General features: G+C 41.0%; 1 protein-coding gene and 1 long non-coding RNA gene across 3 annotated transcripts in view; both read left to right on the top strand.

Annotated features, from left to right (window-relative positions):
• MOSPD2 (motile sperm domain containing 2) overlaps nt 1–13,362 on the top strand; it is a 57,269-nt gene extending 43,907 nt beyond the window's left edge. Inside the window, exons 11-15 of one of the 2 annotated variants that reach the window (XM_078065006.1) lie at nt 18–114; nt 932–1,028; nt 1,597–1,726; nt 10,146–10,248; nt 12,442–13,362. In XM_078065006.1, the coding sequence (XP_077921132.1) occupies nt 18–114; nt 932–1,028; nt 1,597–1,726; nt 10,146–10,248; nt 12,442–12,483 (469 nt within the window). In that variant the 3' untranslated portion in view covers nt 12,484–13,362. Of the gene's footprint in view, nt 1–17; nt 115–931; nt 1,029–1,596; nt 1,727–10,145; nt 10,249–10,823; nt 12,399–12,441 lie in introns of those variants that run through there. The other variant, XM_078065005.1, reaches the window with a different exon arrangement.
• A 1,972-nt stretch (nt 13,363–15,334) lies between these two features.
• The window catches only part of LOC144380562 (uncharacterized), a 52,680-nt gene continuing 42,512 nt past the window's right edge, over nt 15,335–25,502 (top strand). Inside the window, exon 1 of the long non-coding RNA XR_013444757.1 lies at nt 15,335–15,504. This is a non-coding gene — a long non-coding RNA (uncharacterized LOC144380562). The remainder of the gene's footprint in view (nt 15,505–25,502) is intronic.

Genomic DNA, 25,502 nt, shown 5'->3' with positions numbered 1-25,502 from the left:
TTTTTGTCACCACCTAGCCCAGCAGAAGAACTGTATTTTGGAAGTACAGAATCTGGAGAGAAGAAAACTTTAATAGTGTTGACAAATGTAACAAAAAACATCGTAGCATTTAAGGTAAATATCAGAAAGATATAATAAATTCTATGTGGAAATCTGATAGGGGAAGTGATTTCAGACATATTTTAATTGAAAGATTGAGAATTTTTAACTTGCACGGTGTTTTTATTTGATATTTTTAGGCATGTAATACTGCCTTCTAGTTTTAACCACGTGGCATAGCTTATCTACAATTTTCCCCAGGATGTGTATCTCAATCTTTAATGAGCCATAATAGGCTAACGTCCAAATTAATCCCAGGCTTTAATGTTTGTGGTAAATAAAAACCCAAGGAAAATCACTCTTCATTATATAAATAACTCATAATAACAGTAAAAATAAAACTATAAAATCAAAAGTGCATTTCCCCCCGAGTGTGATATAGTTTGGAATGTAGTTTATACTGGATACTGACCTAATGACTGAGTTTACCACTGCCCCATATTGTAAGTATTAAGATGTTCTGGATGTTCTTTGAATATAGTGTGTTTTAATTCGTGAACGCTATTATAACGTGTCCTAATACACAGGTTTTTTTTTAATTTGTATTATTAAATTTAGGAAATTACCAGACAGGATATTTCATAGATTTTTTTTCTTTAAAAGGAAGGCTAAGTGACAATTGGACTTATGAGTGAATATTTTTTAAAATAGATTAAGATACTGTTTTCCTATTGATGGGGAAAAGTACATTCTATGCCTAACCACCATGGTTGTTTTGTAGACTTTATTATTAACTGTTAATTTTTTAAAACTCATTTTTAAGCCATTTACCCCAAAAGAAACATTTTTCTTATGTTATTAGTTATTATATGACCACTGTATTTATAAACAGGTGAGAACAACTGCTCCAGAAAAATACAGAGTCAAGCCAAGCAACAGCAGTTGTGACCCTGGTGCATCAGTTGATATAGTTGTGTCTCCCCACGGGGGTGAGTTGTGGCCTGATGGCCTCAGAGGGTGTGCTGGGGTACCTGGGGCCGGGTGAGGAGTCCATAGAGCCAGACTAGAATCTAGAAACTAGCTCAGTGTCAACAAGTCACCTCACGGCACTGTGGGCATCTCTTTTCTCATGTGTAAAATGAGATGGGTCAATGTTTCTCATTACAATGTTTTTTTTTTAAGATTTTATTTATCTGACAGAGAGAACAAGCATAAGCAAGGGGAGTGGCAGGCAGAGAGAGGGAGAAGCAGGCTCCCCGCTGAGCAGAGAGCCCAGCGTGGGGCATGAGCCCAGGAACATGACCTGAGCCTAAGTCAGACGCTTAACTGACTGAGCCACCCAGGCGCCCCTAAAATGGTTTTTTAGCACATAAAATTGTTTAAACAGATGCCAGTTGAAATGGGATTTTTTTAAAAATCCTTTTTAGAAAATTTTTTCTTTAAGGTACTTCCGTATTATTCTTTTTCCATTGTTTTCTGCAATAATGCCTTAAACCACGTGTCCAGCCCTTTGTAAAGGTTCTTGTTTATATAGTAAGTTACCCTTTTGGAATGCAGGTTTAACAGTCTCTGCCCAAGACCGTTTCCTGATAATGGCTGCAGAAATGGAACAGTCATCTGGCACGGGCCCAGCAGAATTGACTCAGTTCTGGAAAGAAGTTCCCAGAAACAAAGTGATGGAGCATAGGTATGCTTTTTTACTCAAGGACTCTCAAATGTGATGGGAAGAAGCAGAAGGAGAGAAATGCCTGCATGGACTAGGCAGGGGTCTCTTCCTTCTTGCATTTGGCAGACATTTAGGCTTCTAGTGTGACCTCAAGCTCTCCAGGGCCCTGGGGTGCCTAGCTGAAGGCGATCTGCAGTTTCTCAAGGAGGTTGCTAATAGCAGACTTGTTTACAGGTCAGTGCAAGAATCTGGAGGTGTCAAAATTACAAATGTAGATCTCTCTGTACCAGCAGTTCCCTTTGTAGGAACACTCACCCTGTGTACTAGAATGTGTGTCTTTCAACATTGTTTGTGCTAATGAAAAAACGGGAAAGAAAGAACCTAAATGATCCTCAGTAAAGCAATAGTCAAATGCACTTGAGTATGTGCGGGAGTATTCTGCAACTATTTGAAACAGTGTGGTAAATCTTTATGATCTGATATGGAAAAATACCTATGATATATTAGGAGGAAAATCCTTTGCCTACATCGGCATATACAAGCATGTATGTGCATGTAAAGATCTATAGAAAAGGAGAAAAGAGGAGAAACCTGTGTAATGATTTTATTTTGGAGTGTGCCGGTTCTGCCTCCCAGGGGACACTTGTCAGTGTTGGGGAACGCTGTCCATTATCACAACTGGGCTTTGGGGTACTGTGGCATCCAGTACTTTGAGACCAGGGATGCTGCTAAACATCCCACAGTGCAAAGAACAGCTCCCCCCCCAAGACAGAATGATCTGGCTCAAAATGTCAGTAGTGCCTAGATTGAGGATTCTCCATGGTGGGTAGTTAAGGAGGGCCACTCTGATGACAAAAATGTAGGACCTGAAGGAAAAGAGCATAAGCCACTGAGATAACTGGAAAAAGTGCTTTCTAGGTGGAAGGAACCACAACTGAAAAAGGAGTGTGCTTGGCCTGTGTAAGGAACAGCAAGGAGGGAAATGTAGCTTGAACTCAGTTTAGGAGGGTGGGGGAGACAATGTGGGAGATGAGGTCAAAGAGGTAGTAGGAAGGCAGATGATTACCATAGTGAGGACTTCTGATTTTGAGAAGAAAAACTATTAGTTTGGTGCTAAGCAGAGCCAGGAAGTGATTTGGCCTTTTTTAATTAATTTTTTTTTTAAGGCTTATTCTGGGGGCTGTGTGGAAAACAAACTCTAGGCAGACACAGGTGAAAGTGATACTGAGTTAACACAAATAGCGCGTGCTGCAAGCCTGCACCATTCTAAGTGCTCTACTCTGATTTATTCACTTCGTCATTAAAATGACCCTAGGAGGTAGGTAATTCTTTGTCCCCCTTGATAAATGAGAAGCTGGGAAACCTCTTAACGGCCATGGCTGGGTTAAATCTTCAAAAGGAATTGAAAGAATACAGATGTGGCTGGAACACAGAGGTGAAAGGATCCAGGGTAAGAAGAAAGCTGGAGAGGTGGACAGGGCCCAGAGGAGGAGCTTGGTCACCCTGGTGAGACCCATGGGAGAGCGTCAACCTGACCTGAGTCACCTTTGACAAGATCACTGCAGGCTTGTTCACAGAAGGGAGGAGGACAGGAGTGGGCCTGGGAAGATAAGCTTTATTTCAGTTGTCCCAGCCTAGAGGAGGATTTAGTGGCCGGAGGACGACAGTCCATCAGGGACTCAGGAGGGAAACCAGTAGGTGAGCTCTGTCATCCAAGTCTAGGAAAGTGTGTTTGACAAAAGAGGAAGGGACCAGTGCTACTAAGTGCTGCCATGCCAATCAGGAAGGATGAAGTATGAGCAGTGGCTGTCGGTGACATCACAGAGGCCATCACTGACCTCATAGAGAGCATTTTCAGTGGGCAGGAACCAGGTTCTAAAGAAATGAAGGTAATAGCACTGCTCTAGAGGTTTGGCTTGTTGGAGGAAGGAAGAATGTGGTGTTGACAAAGGGTTTGTTTGGTGTGGGTTTTGCAATGGGAGAAGCCGACTCTAGAAGGTAAATCATTGATTGATAGGCCCTGTCCCTTCAGCTTTCTCAGGAATTGCACTAAAGCCAAGGTATGGGTCAGCTTTAGTCAGGAAGAAGGAAGGAACGCAGATACACATTAAGGCTCGTGGTGGGCTTGACTTGTTTTAGATGGAGTAGTTACATATTTAAATTTCCATATTGTAACAGGGTCTACTTTCTCCTTATCAAGAGTTTACTTTTGTCAAAGGCATGGCTATGAAAACAAACTGAAAGATTAAGTAACACTGGTATAAAAGATGGAGATTAATTTGAAGTTCTTATCAAACAGTCCCTCAAAAGCAGGTTATTTTTTTCTTTTTAAATCAATTCCTTATGGTTTGGTTTTCTGTAAGTCAAGAGAGGCTCACTTACCTCACAGAAAGAGGGAGACTTGGTGGTTTGATACTGAAGGCCCAGGTAAAGCGACGACCCCTATCTAGAAAGGGTGGTTTCCTTCAAGTAGTAAGATGGGGTGAATTCTACTGAACACCATATAAAAAAAACTTTTCCTAGGTTCTTGAGCGGTATCTGTAATTGCTTGTGTTATTATACATTGCCTCTACCCACCTTAAATACCATCTCCAGCGAAAGACAAAAGAAAAATGGGGAGCGGGGAGCCAGTTATGAGAGGTTATCAGGAAAAGCACAGTCAACAGGGTAAGGTTATTTTACAGATTTAGATTAATTCCTCTCCTCGAAGCCCCTGAGCCTGCCAAGGTAAGGGACCTTCCTTACTCACCTGGTGAGGCTGTCCAGAATTCTGTAAGCAAGGTTACAGGTCCATTTTTTCCAAGGGGCTTTATTGGTTCCATAAAGTCAATCTTAGTTCCTTAAAGTTGTCTGGTCATACCTGATTTTATGCATATTATTTTCAAATACGACATTCCAGTCAAAGCCTTGGTAATATAACCATGCTTCCAATTGTGTCCTGTTAATTACAAGGAGAACAGATTATTATGCGGAAAAAAAAAAAAATTATTACCATGAAAGAATACTAAGAGTTTCTGAATTCTGGAGGAATCAGGTAGGGAGAAAAATTGTTTCAGTCCTGCTCACAAAGGTTGTTTACCGAATTACTGCCAATCATAGATAGCTTATGAGAAAAGAGTAAAAGATTACCTTAAATCTGGGAAAACCAAACATTAAAGAACCAGCAATAAAAAGTATAGTCATCAATCAGTTCATTCAATCCCATGTTATTAATTCTTGGTCTGCTTGAATCCTGTTTTTTTCGTTCTGGAAGTTCTTACCCAGTTCAGTTTTATGATCTGAAAGTTATTAGAAACCTGTTTTCGGGAGTACTTGTCAGAGTCCTTTCCATGAATCTCTGAAGATGAAGCCCATTTGCAAAAGGATCAGAGTAAAACAATAGCTTCTTTAAGTGACAAAAAGACTTAAAAATGGCCATGGTTACAGATCTGATGAGAGTTTATTGTAATACAGCTTCTGACAAGGAAATTTGGTTATTTCTGTGACATATACAGCATTGTAAGATAATAACTAGAATTACAAACCATAACGTTATACCACGACATTCTAGGAATTTTATACAATTTCTGGAACACTTTTATGTTAATAACATACCTATACAAATATAATCTAAAGAAGGTTTAGTATTACTTATTTGACAATGCTTCCCATGTAATTTAACATAGCAAATAAGCCTAATTAGTTTTACATCTTTTTTTAAGATTTTATTTATTTATTTGACAGAGACAGCTAGAGAGGGAACACAGGCAGGGGGAGTAGGAAAGGGAGAAGCAGGCCTCCTGCCGAGCAGGGAGCCCGATGCGGGGCTCGATCCCAGGGCCCTCTGAAAAATTTCAGAGATGTTCAAGGTCAAAAAGACTTCATTTAGAATTTGAGTTGGGGTCTGTCAAAAACGTCAGAAGGTTTTAGACACTTTAGACTAAATGGGATCATAAGTCGTCATGAAATAATAATTATCCATTTAACCATAGTGACAATAAAATATCAAAGGCACATACAGTTACATAGTTGTGAGTAAAACTTAGGAAAATAGTCTTCTAAAGATTAAAAGAGCTAAACAATCAAAGAGCTGTTGATAAAGATAACATGGAGCACAGGAAATTATTTTGATAAAACACACCGTCTTTGCTTTCTAGGCAGATTACTTAAAAGCTAAAGAAAAGCCTTTTGCAGTCTCTTCTCAGTAGCTGACTGATAGTCCAAGAAAAGGTTGTCCTTTTAGCAGATGAAATTTTTAGTTTTACATAAGTACACTGTTGATGTTGAAGCTTATTTGTATATAACCCTTATAACTAATACATTCAATTTTAGCCAGCTTGACTACACAAAGTGAAATTTTCTTTTTCCAACTGTCTATATCCATTTAGTTTGTCCTTTATTATCTTCCCTATTCTGAAATAACCAGCTTTATTATAAGAGAAAATTACTTTCATTCCCCTTAACAAAAATACATGTCCATACTTCATACATTTCCTCAGCCAAAACACATCCTATTTTCCTTGCACATGGAGTTAGTTGCTTCTATTATTTCTAGCAATTACATATATGAATTAGAATTCTTAACCCTTAGAAACCATGATTTCTAGTGAAAACTAAGTGGTAAGCAACTGTTAACACCAGCATTCTGTAGATTGGCAAATTTATGAATACATCATTTCTAGAAGCGTATGCTTTCTCATAGTACAGTTTTTCAGTGTGGCACAAGATAGATATGTTTACTAACAGACTAAATATTTTTAGTCCCTCTGTAGTAAGAAGCCAAAAGTAGATATTTAAACCGATGTTTAGTAATTAATGTTTCAGTAATTTATCTTACAGTCAGTGAATTTCCCGTCTAACTTAGCAAAACTAAAGTTTCAAGTTGTCAGAGATTTGAAAACCTGTTTTTAAGTAGACTTCACCTAAAAACTCTTATCCAACTTACTTCTAAATCACTTGCTTCCAACAATTATGCTTGACTACTCATGACAGCTTCATGAAACATCAGAGTCAGCCATCATCCCAAGCTATTTTTCGTGCTGACAAATTATGTACCCAAGATAACATGAACCTATCTGAATAGTAAACTCCAGAAGAAAAAAAAGTTGCATGTCTGCATTATATCTAATATTGACAACTTTAAACCAACAAATTTAGCTTTTATTTTACCTAGAATTAATATATATCACATGAACTTGAAAGGCACGGGTTAGTTTCTGTATTTCTAAGAGGTTTAGGAATACTTAACTTGGTAAGTACTTATTTTTCTTTAAGCCAATCAAAGAGAGCTTTTACAAATTAATTTTCACAATACCATCCTGAGGTGGAAAAGTATTACACATCTATAACATATATAGAGAGACACACATAAACATAGAGACACACATAAACATACAGACACAGAGACCTTTTAGCTATAGCTCTAAAATTTTAGCCATGAATCAGGTACAGTAACACAAAACTCACTAGTTTATATAAAAGAACATTTACGTTCAAATCGTGTTTCTGGCAGTTGGAATCAGTTTGCCTGCTCAGATGGCTAAAAGCTTTTTACTATTTTTTTTTTCATTTGCCAAAATCCCAAATAACTCCCCTTTTTCCTTCTGATGAGAATCACTTCCCTAAAGTTTGTATTTCAAAGAGGTAGCTGTCAGGTCCTAGAGAAGATAGGGCAGAAAATCTGTACCTCAAAGGCACAGAGAAAGTATCAAGTAGTTTTGGGGTATATTTGCCTATTATCAGATGTCTAAAGTAATTTCTATTTCTGTGTTCTTTTTCTTAAGCACAGGACAGTTCTGTTTTCCAACATCCTGGTCTTTTACAGTACCTACATGTATTTTGAGATGAGTGGGGGAGGTTTTAGGATTGGTAAGGTTAGGTGGACTTCAAATTGCTTCCAGTGTTGCATTTCTGGTTTTGTAAAGATTTGCAAGTCAAAGACAGTTGCTTTTAATTACTCAAATAATTCTATTGCAGCCTGAATGGTATCAAGGGACTGATACCACCCATGCAACTACATTTTCTTCAATTTGCTCTATATCTGGGAGAAATTTCCAACTAAGATGGAAAGGAAGTGATTTCTATGTTTTGGAGCTTCAGGGTTTAATGCACTATGCCTTTAAAAAGTTTATATAAAGTATTCCACAAAGGCCTTAAAGGGGAAAAAAAAACCTGTACTATTGCTTCTAGCAGCCCCCAAACATCAGCCTTCAGCTGATCCATTTCCTGAACATTTGTGGGAGGGCCTGGGAGAAATTCTGGTCATGTTTCCAGTGAGGAGAGTTTTCCATGGGGGAGCCAAGTGGCTTGTCTGATAACTATAGTATAATCGTGGGTGGGAAGAACAACCCTTAGCAGCTAGTCACAGTCCCTGTGAGTGGTGAATGAGTGGCCACTAATCTTTTACCTCTTCTCTATATTTGGCACGTATCTTCTGAACGTGGAGGTAAGAAGAACTTCATAATTTCATCTTGCTTAGGAAGTCTCTCAGGCTGGTGGCCATTCTCCTTCATATTCTCCTTTCAATTTGGTCTTTCCAGAGGTACCAGTAAGACAATGCTTAGGATGAGAGCTCTCTCAAAGTTTTTTAAACATAGAAGCTTTTCCAATTCAAAAGATCCATCATCTGGCATTGAAAAGTAGGATCTTATATTAATCTCAATAGCGACTCGACTCAAGCCAATAGGCCTTCTTTTGGTTTAACCATGGACATAAAGAGGCATCCCCAGAGATGGTGCAAAAAAATGCAGTCCTCACAGGATCCCGAGAGTTAGCATAAGAAAGCAAAGACTTCCATTGCCCCAAGTGGTAAGAATGGTGTAGTGAAGGTGCTATCTCTCCTTTCCCACAAGAATGTGAGAGGCCTCCAGTCTAAGACCCTCTAATCTGTGACATCAGGAAAGGGTTTACTGGATTGGACTTTTCCAGCACTAATGACCACAAAAGCTGAGAGGACAAAGGCCCCTCATGGATTGGGGCCCCTAATGACAAACTGCCCTGAGAGCTGGCACAGCTGGACAGAGAGGATGCTGCCTGTCACTTTGTGCCTCAGATCCCCAGCCTATTCCACTGGCTGCCAGACACCTGTGGATCTATCTTGGAAGGGGAGCACAACTGGCCACCCCCAAATGCGCCTCTCTGGCATAAGGATTATCTGGAGCTGGTTATTTTTTAAGAAACAGCAGACCTAAGAAAAGCTTTGAAAACCTTTTGTCAGGGACAGTGACATCAATAAGGGAAGGAAAGGTCCATCTATAAGGGTGTCTTCCTCTCCCTGCCAGGACGAGGGAATGACAGAAATCTCTAAGAACTCTTTTTTTAATTTTTTAAAAATCTGTACCTCAAAGGCACAGAGAAAGTATCAAGGAGTTTTGGGGTATATTTGGGGTATATTCTTTGGGGGAATATACAGGGACCAAAAAGAATATTCTTGCTGGTCACAACACCAAGCTCTCGAGACCTAGAACAAGATGAAGACCTCATTTGACCTATTTTCTTCTGCTAATCTAAATTTGGAAAGGAAGGGACAAGGTCAAATTTTGACCTTTCTCTCTCGACCTGGCACCAGAGTGAGATCCAGGAAAGCGGGCTTTGGTAAGAATTCTTACCTTTGCCGGCTTTTGCCGGTTTTCCAGGCTCCCATCTGTAGGCTCCCAGGCGAGTACGGTGTCTCAGCAGGCCCCAGCGTAGGTTGCCAAAATGTAGGAGAGGAAAAATTATTTATCATCTGCCATGCTAGGTTCTTGGCTGAGACCCCCCACCCCCTGAAATAAAAGACTAATTAATAGGAGAAAAGCAGAAGTTTAATACCCTGTGTACCTGCTGTATACATGGGAGAGACCCAGGAAAACAGTAAAACTCCCCAAAGTGGCCCAAGACACCACCTTAAATACCATCTCCAGCTCAAGACAAGATGTTGGGGGGTAAGGGAGTCCATGATGGGGGGCTGTCAGGAAAATCACAGTGAACAAGGGTAAAGTGGTTCAGCAGATGTCAATTGGTCCCTTCTCCATTAAATGTTAATTTAAAAAAAAAAATCTGCCCTTTAGCAACTCGTACTAAAAATTAAAAATTAAAAAAAGAGTTCTTAGAGATTTCTGTCATCCCCTCGTCCTGGCAGGGAGAGGAAGACACCCTTATAGATGGACCTTTCCTTCCCTTATTGATGTCACTGTCCCTGACAAAAGGTTTTCAAAGCTTTTCTTAGGTCTGCTGTTTCTTAAAAAATAACCAGCTCCAGATAATCCTTATGCCAGAGAGGCGCATTTGGGGGTGGCCAGTTGTGCTCCCCTTCCAAGATAGATCCACAGTGAGCTGCCACCATACACGTGTATCTGGGGAGGAGGAGGACTTTCATCCCGGTTACATGAACTTCTGTGTTTGACTTTTCTCACATTATACTTTTATAAAAAAAATTTCATTAAAAATTTTAAGAAGTTATGTTTCTTTTGGACTTTCATAGGTTAAGATGCCATATTGTTGAGAGCAGTAAACCAACCACTCTGACATTAAAAGACAGTGCTTTTAACATGTCTGATAAAACCAATGAAGATCTTTATCTGCAAGTAAGTGTTCTTTCTCCCTAACTAAAACAGAGGTGTTAATGCTAACTAATATTAGAAATCCACTTTTTCCCCACTGATGTAAGGAAGACCTTTGGCATAGACATGACAGAAATGCTCTTTTCTTTGTGAAGGGAAGCCAAATCTGAAATCGTAAGTGGTGAGTTACTTTTGGAGATCTATTAACTTTTGAAAAGCTCTGGCCATTTTAATTTGGACAAGTTGTATGGTGCCTGGGGGAGTACCAAAGAATCTGATCTCATGAGAGGAGTACCATTTCAACTTGAAAAAGATGGAGGGGCTCTCTTTCTGAGTAGCTGGTTTAGGTACCTCCAGGAAGGTACTTGCTTTGCTCCTTCTCCACTAGAAAATTAGACCTTTCCAAAACAGGAGTAAGAGGGTGCACGGCTATTCACCAAACAAATGTAATCCCTCATGGCATTGCCAGCTCCCCGCTGCTCAGAGTGGATAGACCCCATCCTGTAAATGGTTGGGTTTCTAATATTCCTATTTGTCGTTTACATGATTCATGTACTGTTTTACTGATATAAATCTTTCATCCTTTTTTCCCTCTTTAGCTCAATCGTTTACTAGAAAGCAATAGGAAGCTTGAAGACCAAGTTCAGCGTTGTATCTGGTTCCAGCAGCTACTGCTTTCCTTAACAATGCTCTTGCTTGCTTTTGTCATCTCTTTCTTCTATTTGTTGTACAGTTAAAGAAGTGGCACTCGGTAGGAAACAAGGCTTTTTCATTCATTAGTTGGAAAAAGACCCAGAACTTCATGCTACTAAAAGTGCCGCACATCTGTGCTTCCTGAAAGGAAATTTGCCACACTTAGAGGGGAACATGTCTTGAAAATAAAGTCTGTTAGAATAAGGAAACACTGGAGAAATTGATTATAAGAGACTATAGCTGTAGTTAGCCAAGTCAAGGCATAGCCGTGTGTAAATTAATACTTTAGATATAATTTATTTTTTCCTTTTGATTTGAAGACTTCTGAAGTTTAAGTTGTATTATATATATACATTAGCTGAACTGAAAAGTGTAAGTAACAAGCTTTGTTGCAGCCAAAAATGTCATCTGCTTTTTTTAATGACAAAATCATTATAGCTGAGCCAACTTACTAGCTTTTCTATACTATGTATATAGAACATGTATATTAAAAAAACCATACTTATACAGAGTAATTTCTGTAAACATGACTTTGTAATTTTGAGAATTACTTCCAGATGCTAGTCAATATTCTTTGAGTATGTAAAACTATTTAATGCCAAACCACCTTTAGCCTTTGTTTCTTATCTGTCTTCCTTAAAGTCTGCCTTTTATTAATCTTGGACTTTTTAATGAATACTCACATTTAGGTAGAACTGGGGAAACTAAGTTTGGTTGGGTTTTCCTTGAATTCTGTCAGTGGCACAGAGAAGAAAAATCCTTTCGGTCCCACTTTCCAGTCTTTTTTATGTGGTGTCACATTGCTCACGGTGGCTGGACACTGACCCGTATGCTTCAGTATTAGAAAGGCCTACTGCAATGTTGTACCATCTTCACCCTCTTTTCTAAACGAGTTAAAATTTCTTTGAAAAGTTAGTTTTTGAGAGGCATAGCCGTAGAATTCATTTACATTTCAGTTCCTTGTTAAAATCAGCCACCAGAAGGAAACTTGACAAAAAGACTAGAGGATCTAGAAGCATGAAAAAAAAAAAAAAAAACAACTCAAAACTCAAGTGTCAAGTCTCCATTTCTGAGTGAAAAGTAGAACTCATGATCCACTAGTACCACCTTCAGACTGGGGCTGATGGACTTGCTGGATCCTCTGCCCTTGTCACAGTAATCCCAAGGGTGGTTCCTGAGTGCCTAAGATGATACGACTCGCAGGGGCAGAGGTGGATGAAAAGAGTTTGTTTTCTCATTTATACAGCCAGTTTCAGTCCGTGTTGGTTCACGTGTAAATCTACTTGATATGAAAGAAAAAGAGTCTGCCTGTTAAATAAATGTTGAGTTTTGATTGAGCCATGCTTGGAGAATGTTTTCTTCTGAAGTGTGGTATTGGCGGCTTTCATCTGGAGAAGCTGATGATTCCAACACTGAGTTGTGAAGAATGATATAATAGAGTCCCTTCAAAATTGGCCTAGAAATAAAACCTTAAAAGGACACTGGTCTGATAACTTTGTCTTAATTTGGGTTTTTCTGTTGCAGTTTGCCAACTCCAGACGTGCAAGTGACTTCAGTACACCCTAAGTACTGGCCGTAGTATCTCCCTGTGTGTGTGTCACATCCCCGGCTTGACTATCCTCTAACCCCAAAGTATTTGTGTACGTTTTTTGTTCCTCAGCAAAGAAATGAGGAAATCATTGGTCAGAATTGGAAGCGTGCTGTCCTAACTAACAGTGTCCCTTTAATGTTTCTGATGAAAATGACATTGACTCGCTAAGTTGTTCTTCCCTGATGTCTGGCCAGTTCATTGAATAACCTATCTTGTTAATGTTTGTGTGTCTATTCAATGTGACTATGCAAGATTACTGAAAATTAACTATAAAATCAAAGGCATCTGAACTTTTGTTCTCGTCTTAACTAATCACCTATTTACATTTGATTTTCTTCTGTCTTCTTTTGATTTTATTTCATCATACTTTGTATGATTATTACTCTGAGGACTCTGATAATAATTTTATTTTTTAGCTTGTCATTAGCTGTTCATGACCAGATTACCAGGGATCAACATTGAGATTTAGATTGTTTTCACTTGAGAATGGAAATTAATAGACTTTCCATGAAAATAAACTATCATTAGCTTGATCTGAAAGTAGCCTAAAAATGCAATTGCGGTTAAACCTAGCCTCAAATTTCATAGTAATACCATAACTGTTTTTATATCTTGCCACTAATTTTGACTGGATTTAATAGCACTTTATTGTACAATTGCAAAAAAAAAAATATATTCCTAGAATTGTTGCCAGTGTAATTTCTCTAATATTCTGGTGCTTTTCATATATTTTCAGTATTTTTATTACTATATTGGTATTTTCTTTGTATAATTGATCAAAAGAACATGTTTTCTATTTTAATATGTTTTAGAAAAATAATTACATTTATGAAATAAATATCATCAGGAAAAACCTCTGGTCTCTAATTGATAAAGCATCTTAAAATCAATGCTCAGGCATACTCTGACCTTTCAAAGATCCCATTAATTTCTTTTGGACCTGCTTTGCATTTTTATAAGGACAGTGCTGTAAGCTTCCAGAGTTACAATTGTGTTATCAGGTGAACCTGTCCTTTGTGTGTCCCGTTTCTCCTCAACCCGGGTCAGGGTCTGGTTACTCTTCAGTGGAGCTCTCCATTATCCCCAAACTTATCACTGGACTCACTGTCATGACTGGGGGCTCCATCATGGAACTTTCTGTAGAGCTGCCCCACATGAGCCAGAACTGCCCAACGTCCCCTCAATCCTAGTACACCTTCCCACCTGACAGGAAGCAGGCTGTGGAGAGACAGCCCTACCTGGCTCCTGGGTCCCTGGAAGGCAGTCCCTGTGCTGAGGCATCCACAGGGTGTGGGTGTGGTTGGGAGCGGCCTGAGAATGATTGGTGTGGTCCCCTCACCACTGGAAGATAACCCCCACGTGATAGCTACCACTCCATAAAGATAGAATAACACAGATCCATTTTCTAAACTGAAAAAGAGGTGGAAATACAAAACGATAAGAGAAATTCAGAACAGAGCTACAAAGACAAAATGGTAACCTACCAAGAAGCAGCACATCCGCCCAGGACTGAGGCCGTGCCCTCCCTTCCTAAAAGATACAATTTTCTAGGAAACAAAAGCTCCTGGGGGGGAGAGTTCCAGCTAGGGAAGGATTGGTTCCTTTACACCCATCTTCTGCTTTCTCCCCAAAGTTTTCAACAACTCGAAGTTCCCTGATGTCCGAACAACATCAGCCCCCAGAAGCACAGGGCTCCCCTTCTCTCCCTGCCCCAGGAATACAGAATGGAAGTTGTCCCGTCTGTTCCATTGGAGGCGAAGGCGGTTAGGAGTGAGGGCTCTGTAGTCAGGCTAGCTGGGTGCACGCAGCTGCCCTCCGCACCACCCGCTGCCTGTGGGACGGCAATGTTAATTGACCTCCTTGGGCCTCAGTTTCCCCATCTCTGAGGCTGATGATCATAATGCTGCTGCGCAGGACGAGTGTGACAGTGAGGGGAAAGAAGGCACTTGAAGCAGCCCTGAAGAGGCTGGCCTTGCTTTGCTGCTGTTGCCCCCACCACCTTCCATCCCAGCTTCCTAGAACTTTCCACATTTGGGTTGATCTTACTGAATATACCACCTCATTCAAAGCCAATCATCAGTTCTCCAAACTTTTCCCTGCTTTGTACTCCTACCCTTGCCTTCCTGCTACCCCACTCTTAATTCTAGTGCTCAGGTCAAGGGATATACTTTAGAAGGGTAGTGATGACTGGCTGCCTTGAATCCTCTGAAGGAATATCCCTTCCAAAAAAACACTTTGGTCAGATGTTTCCTTCTACCATTGCACCCACACCCCTTCAGAACACACCCACACACACACACACACACACACACACACACGGAATTGATCTCGCAATATTCCACCCATAAGTTTCCCTTAAATTTGTAACAATTCAATAAAAATATCACATAGGCTCTTTTACATCTTGTAATTTTGTCCTTCCATGGAATAAAATTATCTCCCTGAATTGTCTAAAGAGTCTCTTCTTATCCTACCCACTGGTGTCCCCTGCCATGCAAAATAAAACTAATCTACACATGTTAAAGTATTTGAGACAACTGGTTCAACGGGCAAGAATATAGAGGAACATCTCCTTGACCCAGAGGGGCAAAACTTCCCCTCTGGTGCACACTTCCAAGTCTTTCTAAAGGGGGAATTGGAGTGGTTCTTGAAACTCTACCAGTTGGCCCATGCTCCTTTGTCCTCAACCGTCTGGGAATACATAATAACGTCTTGTGTTTTACCCAGAAGGAAACCCAAGGCCAGAGAAATAATTCTCGTCCCAAGGTCATGTAGCTAGTTGCTTTCAGAGCCAAGAGTTGAACTAGTCTCCCAAGTCTAATGCTTGTTTTACAACCACCCAGAGCCAATCTGAGTGATAGTTTAAAATGTTCAAAGGACAGGTCTGAGAACTTTACCGTCACCAAACAGCAGGAGAGGAAAAGAGAAGATCAACTACTTAAAGAGAAGCAGAGGTGACAAGACACAATTGCCGCTCAAGACCTTTGGCTGGAAAAGTAAGTTTCTTGGTTTTCTAAGCTACAGACCATACTTTGACAAAGATGTGAAACCTATGGGTTAATGTACTATTTACTTGGATGGAGGGTTTGGGCTTGCATCCTCAGCCTTGTCAGAGGTTTATCTAGCACTCCAGAGAAGGGCATCTACTAGCTGTGTGGCTCAAAGTTGTCTCAGCCACAGTCTAGTGACCTCAAGGAGTCTTGTGTTCAATAAAATAGAGCATTTAAGTTTTCTGTTTCCATGTAACAAATGACCACAAATCTACCATCTGAAAACCACACAAATTATCTCACAGTTTGCATGTGTCGAGCCTGGCACAACGGGGCTGGGTTCTTGGCTCAAGGTTTTACAACACTACAGCTATGCTGTCAGCCAACTGCATCCTCCCTGGAGGCTCAACGGGATCAAGATCCACTTCCAAGTGCCTTCAGGTTGTTGGCAGAATCCCTTTTCTTGGGGCTGTAGGACTAAGGTCTTCAAGTTCTTGCTGGCTGTCAGCCGGGGACTGCTCTTCAACTCCTAGAGGCCACTCCCAGGCCTTTGCTAAATGGCCTCCTGGATAGGCAGTGCACAACATGGCTGTTCTCACTTCAAATCTCTTCTTTCAGGGAGGGCCCCGTTAAGGGATCACCTGATTAGGTCAGGCCCACCCAGGACAATCTCCCTACTGATGAACTCAGAGGTAACTGATGAAGAACCTTAATTATATCTGCAAAATCCCTTCTTCTGTATAAGCTAACTTGGATTATGAAAGTGCTATCCCATCACATCCACTAGCTCTGGCCCCCACTCAAGGGGAGAGGGTTACACAGGGTGTGTTGGGTGGGAATCTGCAAGCTCATCCAATCTAGTCCCCCCATTTTGCAGATCGGGAAATAGAGGGTCAGAAAGCTAAACCAACCTTACCCAGTCTAACTGCTTTGAATTCACAGATGTCCTGCACAAGAAAATAGCCTAGAATTATGTTAGGCACTAAATGACAGGCATGGGGACAGTAGGTCTCTATCCCAGTTGGCTTTCTCCAGTCTCATAGCTTCAGTGCACACATGTATTCAGACTTTTATAAATAAACTTAAGGGAAAGTGTGTAGCCAGTATTTTCAACATTTGTTCATTATACACCCCAGATACATTCTTACAATGGATTAACTGTGCTAGGGCAAAGGGGACTTCCAGTAATTATGTGCTTTTGTAAACAAAGCTCTAGAGGAAAACAGTTTTTCAACTTTCTCTTCTCTTTCAGAATAACCCATTCACTTCAATTAGTTTAATTAAATTAGTTTTCTTGGACATAAATATGCTCTGTGAATCTAGCTACATGGGAAGGTTAAAACTCTAAGAAAGGGGGAAAATCCTTTTCTTACAGAAACTCACATCATGATTCCCAGCATTTGTACTGTCCAATTTACTTTGGATCAAATTCCAGCACACTGAATTCTATTATTCCAGAAAGTTCCCTGCAAATTTTCAGGTAATACTAGAGCTCTGTGGGTTCGTGTGTGTGTGTGTGTGTGTGTGTTGAAAAATCTCACTAGTTTTTGGAAGTCCTCTAAAACTGCCCTGCATGGATTTGCTATTGCCTCACAAATTCAGACTTGATTTCCCCTTCTCTCTATGTAGGTCTTCTTGTTTCTGACTGCAAGAAACCTCCAAACTCCTAATATTATGCCTGTCCCCTGTTGCTGGATCTGGGACAATAACAAAGAAGTGAATCATTTGTCTTTCCCACTCCAGTACTCCTCTACCTTTTCTGCACCAAGCCCTCGCTCTAATACTAGCATACAGATTCATTCAGTACAATTACTATTTGCAGTTAGATTTGCCCTGAATTGCTTTTGCCCGCTAATAGGCAAATGTGCTTGAGCAACTTGAGTCAAATACCAAATCACTGTTCTCTGTCATAAAATAAATGTCAAAAATGTGTTTTGGGCATTTTTCCAATATTCTAACTCTATGACTCAAGCTACTGCCTTTTTTTAAAAATTTTATTATGTTATGTTAGTCACCATACATCATTGGTTTTTGATGTGGTGATCCACGATCCATTGTTTTCGTATAACACCCAGTGCTCCATGCAGTACGTGCCCTCCTTAATACCCATCACCGGGCTAACCAATCCCCCCTCCCCCCTCCCCTCTAAAACCCTGGTTGTTTCTCAGAGTCCATAGTCTCTCATGGTTCATCTCTCCCTCCAATTCCCCCCCCCCATTTTTCCCTTCCTTCTCCTAATGTCCTCCATGTTACTCTTTATGTTCCACAAAGAAGTGAAACCATATGATAATTGACTTTCTCTGCTTGACTTATTTCACTTAGCATAATCTCCTCCAGTCCCATCCATGTTGATGTAAAAGTTGGGTATTCATCTTTTCTGATGGCTGAGTAATATTCCATTGTATATATGGACCACATCTTCTTTATCCATTCATCTGTTGAAGGGCATCTCGGCTCTTCCCACAGTTTGGCTATCGCGGACATTGCTGCTATGAACATTGGGGTGCATATGGCCCTTCTTTTCACTACATCTGTGTCTTTGGGGTAAATACCCAGGAGTGCAATTGCTGGGTCATAGGGTAGCTCTATTTTTAAATTTTTGAGGAACCTCCACACTTGTTTTCCAGAGTGGCTGTACCGACTTGCATTCCCACCAACAGTGTAAGAGGGTTCCCCTTTCTCCACAACCTCTCCAACATTTGTTGTTTCTTTCCCTGTCCATTTTGGCCATTCTAACTGGTGTAAGGTGGTATCTCAGTGTGGTTTTGATTTGGATTTCCCTGATGGCTAACGATGATGAACATTTTTTCATGTGTCTGTTAGCCATTTGTATGTCTTCTTCAGAGAAGTGTCTTTTCATATCTTCTGCCCACTTTTTGACTTGATTATTTGTTTTCTGGGTGTTGAGTTTGAGAAGTTCTTTATAGATCTTGGATACCAGCCCTTTATCTGTAGTGTCATTTGCAAATATCTTCTCCCATTCTGTGGGTTGCCTCTTTGTTTTGTTGACTGTTTCCTTTGCTGTGCAGAAGCTTTTTATCTTGATGAAGTCCCAAAAGTTCATTTTTGCTTTTGTTTCACTAGCTTTTGGAGATGTATCTTGAAAGAAGTTGCTGTGGCCGATGTCAAAGAGGTTACTGCCTATGTTCTCCTCTAGAATTTTGATGGATTCCTGTCTCACATTGAGGTCTTTCATCCACTTTGGGTTTATCTTTGTGAATGGTGTTAGAGAATGGTCGAGTTTCATTCTTCTGCATGTGGCTGTCCAATTTTCCCAGCACCATTTATTGAAGAGACTGTCTTTTTTCCATTGCATGTTTTTTCCTGCTTTGTCAAAGATTATTTGACCATAGAGTTGAGGGTCCATATCTGGGTTCTCTATTCTGTTCCATTGGTCTATATGTCTGTTTTTGTGCCAGTACCATGCTGTCTTGGTGATCACAGCTTTGTAATACAGCTTGAAATCGGGCAACGTGATGTCCCCAGCTTTGTTTTTCAACATTTCCTTGGCGATTCGGGGTCTTTTCTGATTCCATACAAATTTTAGGATTGTTTGTTCCAGCACTTTGAAAAATGTCATTGGAATTTTGATTGGGATGGCATTGAAGGTATAGATTGCTCTGGGTAGCATAGACATTTTAACAATGTTTATTCTTCTGATCCATGAGCATGGAATATTTTTCCATCTTTTTGTGTCTTCTTCAATTTCTTTCATGAGTGTTTTGTAGTTCCCAGAGTATAGATTCTTTACCTCTTTGGTTAGGTTTATTCCGAGCTATCTTATGGTTTTTGGTGCTATTGTAAATGGAATCATTTCTCTAATTTCTCTTTCTACAGTTGCATTGTTAGTGTATAAGAAAGCAACTGATTTCTGTGCATTGATTTTGTATCCTGCCACATTACTGAATTGCTGGATGAGTTCTAGTAATTTGGGGGTGGAGTCTTTTGGGTTTTCCACATAAAGTATCATGTCATCTGCGAAAAGAGAGAGTTTGACTTCTTCTTTGCCAATTTGAATACCTTTTATTTCTTTTTGTTGTCTGATTGCTGTTTCTAGGACTTCTAGTACTATGTTGAACAATAGTGGCAAGAGTGGGCATCCTTGACGTGTTCCTGATCTTAAGGGAAAGGCTCTCAGCTTTTCCCCATTGAGGATGATATTCGCTGTGGGCTTTTCATAGATGGATTTTATGAGCTTGAGGAATGTTCCCTCTATCCCTATACTCTGGAGAGCTTTAATCAGGAAAGGATGTTGTATTTTGTCAAATGCTTTTTCTACATCAATTGAGAGGACCATATGGTTCTTCTCCCTCCTCTTATTAATGTGTTCTATCACATCGATTGATTTGTGAATGTTGAACCACCCTTGCATCCCGGGGATAAATCCCACTTGGTCGTGGTGGATGATCCTTTTAATGTATTGTTGGATCCTATTAGCTAGGATTTTGTTGAGGATTTTGGAATCCATATTCACCAGGGATATCGGTCTGAAATTCTCCTTTTTGATGGGGTCTTTGCCTGGTTTGGGGATTAAGGCAATGCTGGCCTCATAGAATGAGTTTGGAAGTTTTCCTTCTGTTTCTATTTTTTGAAACAGCTTCAGCAGAATAGGTATTATTTCTTCTTTGAATGTTTGGTAGAACTCCCCAGGGAATCCATCAGGCCCTGGACTCTTGTTTTTTGGGAGGTTTTTGATCACTGCTTCAATCTCGTTACTGGTTATTGGCCTATTCAGGTTGTCAATTTCTTCCTGTTTCAGTCTTGGCAGCTTATAAGTTTCCAGGAAGGCCTCCATTTCATCCAGATTGCTCAGCTTATTGGCATATAGTTGTTGATAATAATTTCTAATAATTGTTTCTATTTCCTTGGTGTTAGTCATGATCTCTCCCCTTTCATTCATAATTTTATTAATTTGGGTCCTTTCTCTTTTCTTTTGGATAAGTCTGGCCAGTGGTTTATCAATCTTATTAATTCTTTCAAAGAACCAACTTCTAGTTTCGTTGATCTGATCTACTGTGTTTCTGGTTTCTAATTCATTGATTTCTGCTCTAATTTTAATTATTTCTCTTCTAATGCGTGGCTTAGGCGTCGTTTGTTGCTTTTTCTCTAGTTCTTTAAGGTGTAGAGTTAGTTGGTGAATTCGGGATTTCTTCTATTTTTTTGAGTGAGGCTTGGATGGCTATGTATTTCCCCCTTAGGACCGCCTTTGCAGTATCCCATAGGTTTTGGACCGATGTGTTTTCGTTCTCATTGATTTCCATGAACTGTTTAAGTTCTTCTTTGATTTCTTGGTTGACCCAAACATTCTTGAGCAGAGTGGTCTTTAGCTTCCAAGTGTTTGAATTTCTGCCAAATTTTTTCTTGTGATTGAGTTCCAGTTTTAGAGCATTGTGGTCTGAGAATATGCAGGGAATAATCTCAATCTCTTGGTATCGGTTGAGACCTGATTTGTGACCAAGTATATGGTCTATTCTGCAGAAAGTTCCATGTGCGCTCGAGAAGAATGAGTATTCTGTTGTTTTAGGGTGGAATGTTCTGTAAATATCTATGAGGTCCATCTGGTCCAATGTATCATTCAAAGCTCTTGTTTCCTTGTTGATTTTCTGCTTAGATGATCTGTCCATTGCTGAGAGTGGAGTATTGAGGTCTCCTACAATTAACATACTGTTATCAATATGACTATTTTGGTTAACAGTTGGCTTATGTAGATGGCTGCTCCCATGTTGGGGGCATAGATATTTACAATTGTTAGATCTTCTTGTTGGATAGACCCTTTAGGAATGATATAGTGTCCTTCTGTGTCTCTTATTACAGACTTTAGTTTAAAATCTAATTTGTCTGATATAAGAATTGCTACCCCAGCTTTCTTTTGAGGTCCACTGGCATGGAAGATGGATCTCCATCCCTTCACTTTCAGTCTGGATGTATCTTTAGGTTCAAAATGAGTCTCTTGTAGATAGCATATGGATGGGTCCTGTCTTTTTATACAATCTGCAACCCTGTGCCGTTTTATGGGAGCGTTTAGGCCATTCACGTTGAGAGTGATTATTGAAAGATATGAATTAATTGTCATCATGTTGCCTGTGAAGATGTTGTTTTTATAGATTGTCCCTGTAAATTTCTGTTGTAGATCACTCTTGGGGTCTTTCTCCTTTTATAGAACCCCCCTTAATATTTCTTGCAGGGCCAGCTTAGTGGTCACATATTCTTTCAGTTTCTACAGGTCGTGGAAACTCTGCATTTCTCCATCCATTCTAAATGAAAGCCTTGCCGGATAAAGTATTCTTGGCTGCATGTTCTTCTCATTTAGTACTCTGAATATGTCTTGCCAAGCCTTTCTGGCTTGCCAGGTCTCTGTGGATAGGTCTGACGTTATTCTGATGTTCCTCCCTCTGTACGTAAGGAATCTCTTCCCCCTAACTGCCCTTAAGATGGTTTCTTTGGTTCTAAGATTTGCGAGTTTTACTATTACATGCTGGGGTGTTGGCCTGTTTTCCTTGATCTTAGGAGGGGTCCTCTCTGCTTCTAGGACTCGAATGTTTGTTTCATTCCCCAGATTAGGGAAGTTCTCAGCTACGATTTGCTTAAATACATCTTCTAGTCCTCTCTCTCTCTCCACTCCCTCCGGGATTCCTATTATTCTGACATTGGAACACTTCATGGCGTCACTTATTTCTCTGATTCTATTTTCATGGATTCTGAGTTGTTTTTCCCTGGCCTCCTCTTTTCCCTTTTTATCTATTATATTGTCTTCCAGGTCACTTATTCTCTCTTCTGCCTCAGTTACCCTAGCTGTTAGATTATCTAGATTGGATTGGATCTCATTGATAGCATTTTTAAGTTCTGCCAATTCACCTTTTATTTCTGCCCTTAGAGACTCTATGTTGCCATTAATTGATTTCTCCATTCTAGCCATTGTCTTCACAATTGCTAGCCCGAATTCCAACTCCGACATCTTGGTTATATCTGCATCCATTTGTAAATCGGCAGCATAAGTCATAATCTCTGAGTCTTTTCTATTTTGGGGGCTCCTCCTCCTAGTCATTCTGTTGATGGGTGTTTGAGGGAATGTATAGAGTCCAAATTATTGACCAGAACCCAAGCAAGATGCACCTGTTTTCTTGGGACCTTAGGGTTGCTGGCCTCTTGTTTTCCCAGCCTGTCTTCTGCGGGAGGGGCCTGCCCTGCTGTTACTCAGGCAACCTTGTTTGGGCGGAGTTGCCCTGAGCCCCTGTGGCGGGGGATGGGCTCAGTGGGAATCAGTTTTGGGGGCTTTTGTTCTCTGGCGGCTTTTCTGGTGGCTTTCCGCGTCTCTTCCGCGAGTCAGAGCAGAAGAGACCGTTTCCGACCCTCTGCCTCAGAGCAGAGAGACCGCAGTCTGTTCCTCAGTGAGCTCTCCAGGCCATACTGTCTCCATTTCTGTCCGTGCTGCTATAAACTGCAGCGGCCTGGGTTGTGCGCCCCTCCACAGCGCCCCTAGTCCTGCCTCCAGGTCGGGGCACCTCTCTGCCCTTTGTGCCTCTAAAATCGCCGGCCGCTCCCAGTTCGCGCGCGCGCGGCTCCGCCGCTCCAGGTTTCTGTCCGGGGGGGCTGCAGTTCGCAGGTGAGACCCCGCCGCTCCGGGTTTCCACCCCGGGGGCTGCCCTAAAGTCCTTTCCCCGCCGCTACCGGTCTGCGAGTCTGTGCCCCGTCCGCAGCGCGCGAGGCTGTCACTCACCGGCGGTGTAGGGTCCCCACGGCCGGGCACCCTCCCGCCTCCGTTTATCCTCTGATATCTGCCCGCAGAATCACGGCTCCCCGCTTCGTACCTCAAAACCAACCGCCTGCGATATTCTGTTTGTAGAGATCCAGATCTTCTTACATCTCAGGCTGGTTTCGTGGGTGCTCAGAGTGGTCTGGTAGATATCCAGCTCAATTCCGGGGACCAGTTGAAATAGGGTCCCCTACTCCTCCACCATCTTTCCCCCTCCTTCAAGCTACTGCCTTTTAAGGGCGTGAAGAGGGATGAGGTTATTATTGGGAGCAATAACAATAGTATGACAGTTGAGCAAAATTTAACTGTTTTTTAATGTGGCTGAACTAATAAGTTGCTAAAAAGGTAAGGTAAAAGAAATGGATATAAAAAGCAAAGCTTCCTTTCAAATTCAGTATTTACTACTCTGGGATCACTTAAACTAATTAAGAGCTTAGTCATTAAAGGTGGAGATACATCTTACAGAGGAGTCATATCTAAAGTCAGTAAGCTTAGAGTAAAATTGAGTATACTCAGTATGTCCCCTGAGAATTCATTAGGAAGTTGCCACAAGAGAGATGGACATAGTAACTCTTACCTTGGTGAGTCCAAACATTCTAATACCAGATAAAGTATTTAATTGGCTTTATTTGGGAAGGGGATATAGTATAATAAATATACATATTGTGTCTTCAAAACTAGAATCACCATCAGCAAGATTCTCTTAAGAGGCACAAGAGAAATGAGAATGAATGAGGGGAAAAAAAAAAAAACATTCACATCTACCGTTCTACATTGAGTGGAATAGAGCCTCTGGATTCTACGAGTTGAGGGCCAGATATAAGGGAGGTTGATCGCACAGGTAAGGCCAAAATCAGAACTGAAATCTGGTCTCCCTCTTCGACAAACCTCTTTAGGAAGGGTCCTCACCACATCTCCACTTTCATCTTTTTCCCTGTGATGACTCCATTCCCATCACTCCAGAAAAACAGTACTTGCTAAGGTCCAACAGTGACGTCCTTATCACTTCATCCAATGGACCTGCTTCAGTTGGAATTTGAAGTGAGTTCTTACAGCAGCATTTAGCTATACCAACTACCAGGTCTCTGCTTTTTCTTCTCACACTAACACTCTTTAGTGTCCTTTACTGGCTTATCTTCCTCCACCAAGTCTTTAAGATGCTAATACTAGAACTGGGCTCCTTTTCTTTTCTCCTCATAGGTGATCTACTCAATACCCAGGGCTGCAATTAGCACTGGTAAGCCATTAACCCTTGGACATTCTAACTAGACCTCCTGATCTAAGTCTAGACATGTATCAACCCTCAACTTAGCAGTTCCAGATGTCCATCACAAAATGTCAAAAACAACTCCTGATCTTCCCCCAGACCTGGTCTTCCAGTCCCCTTCTCAATGAATGGCACCACCCTCCATTCATTTATACCAGCTAGAAACCTGACCTTCACCCTTGACCCCACAGGGCCCCTCCATTCTCCACTTCTCTCCCTCTCCACTCCCACCCCTCTTCTTTAATCCATAGCATCGCTCCCTTGACTTCTGCAACAATGTCAGGCAATATCTGGACATCTGCTTTGACTCTCTATAGTCCTTTCTCCATATGGCATTCGGGGATATTCAGGACTCACTGAAAATGCATATCCTATCATACCACTCCCCAGATTAAAACCCTCAAATGGCTTCCATGGCTCAGCCCATGATTACACTTCCTAATTTGGCCTACCAGCTCCTGGAAGATCTGGCTCTTGCCTAACTTCACAACCTCAGTTCCCCTCCCCTTCATTCTCCCTCTTTGTGGTTTGGTCCTGTATGAACCAGACTAATGCCATCTTGATCAAATCCTCCATGATGACCACTCTGACCCAAGCCTTCTAGAGCACAGCCCCACTCCCACATTCTTCCCCTTATTTATCCACATCCTCAAGTATACCCTGGGGGCATAATGTCCTTGATCTGCCTTGGAGATATGACTATGACATTCACGTATTCTCAAACACTCTCCTCCTGTGTGGTCTCCTAGCCCCTACTCCACAGCCTCTAGGGTTATAAAAGCAGGTCCTATGGGAGGTGAGGCCTTGGAGATCTACTTGTCTTGCTGCCACCCAAGACATGCTTCTATCTATAGATCCCCTTAGTAAACCATTTCTTGTCAAGCTAGACTTGTCGGCCTTTTTCTTCAGTCTTACTGCTCCTTCAGCCTTTGGAGGTCATTTTGCATATACCTCCCTTTCATGGAACAGGTCCCATCTCTGCCT

Source organism: Halichoerus grypus, chromosome X, assembly GCF_964656455.1.
Source record: "Halichoerus grypus chromosome X, mHalGry1.hap1.1, whole genome shotgun sequence".
In the NCBI taxonomy this organism is placed as follows: domain Eukaryota; kingdom Metazoa; phylum Chordata; class Mammalia; order Carnivora; family Phocidae; genus Halichoerus; species Halichoerus grypus.
This window is presented reverse-complemented; position numbering and strand designations above follow the sequence as displayed.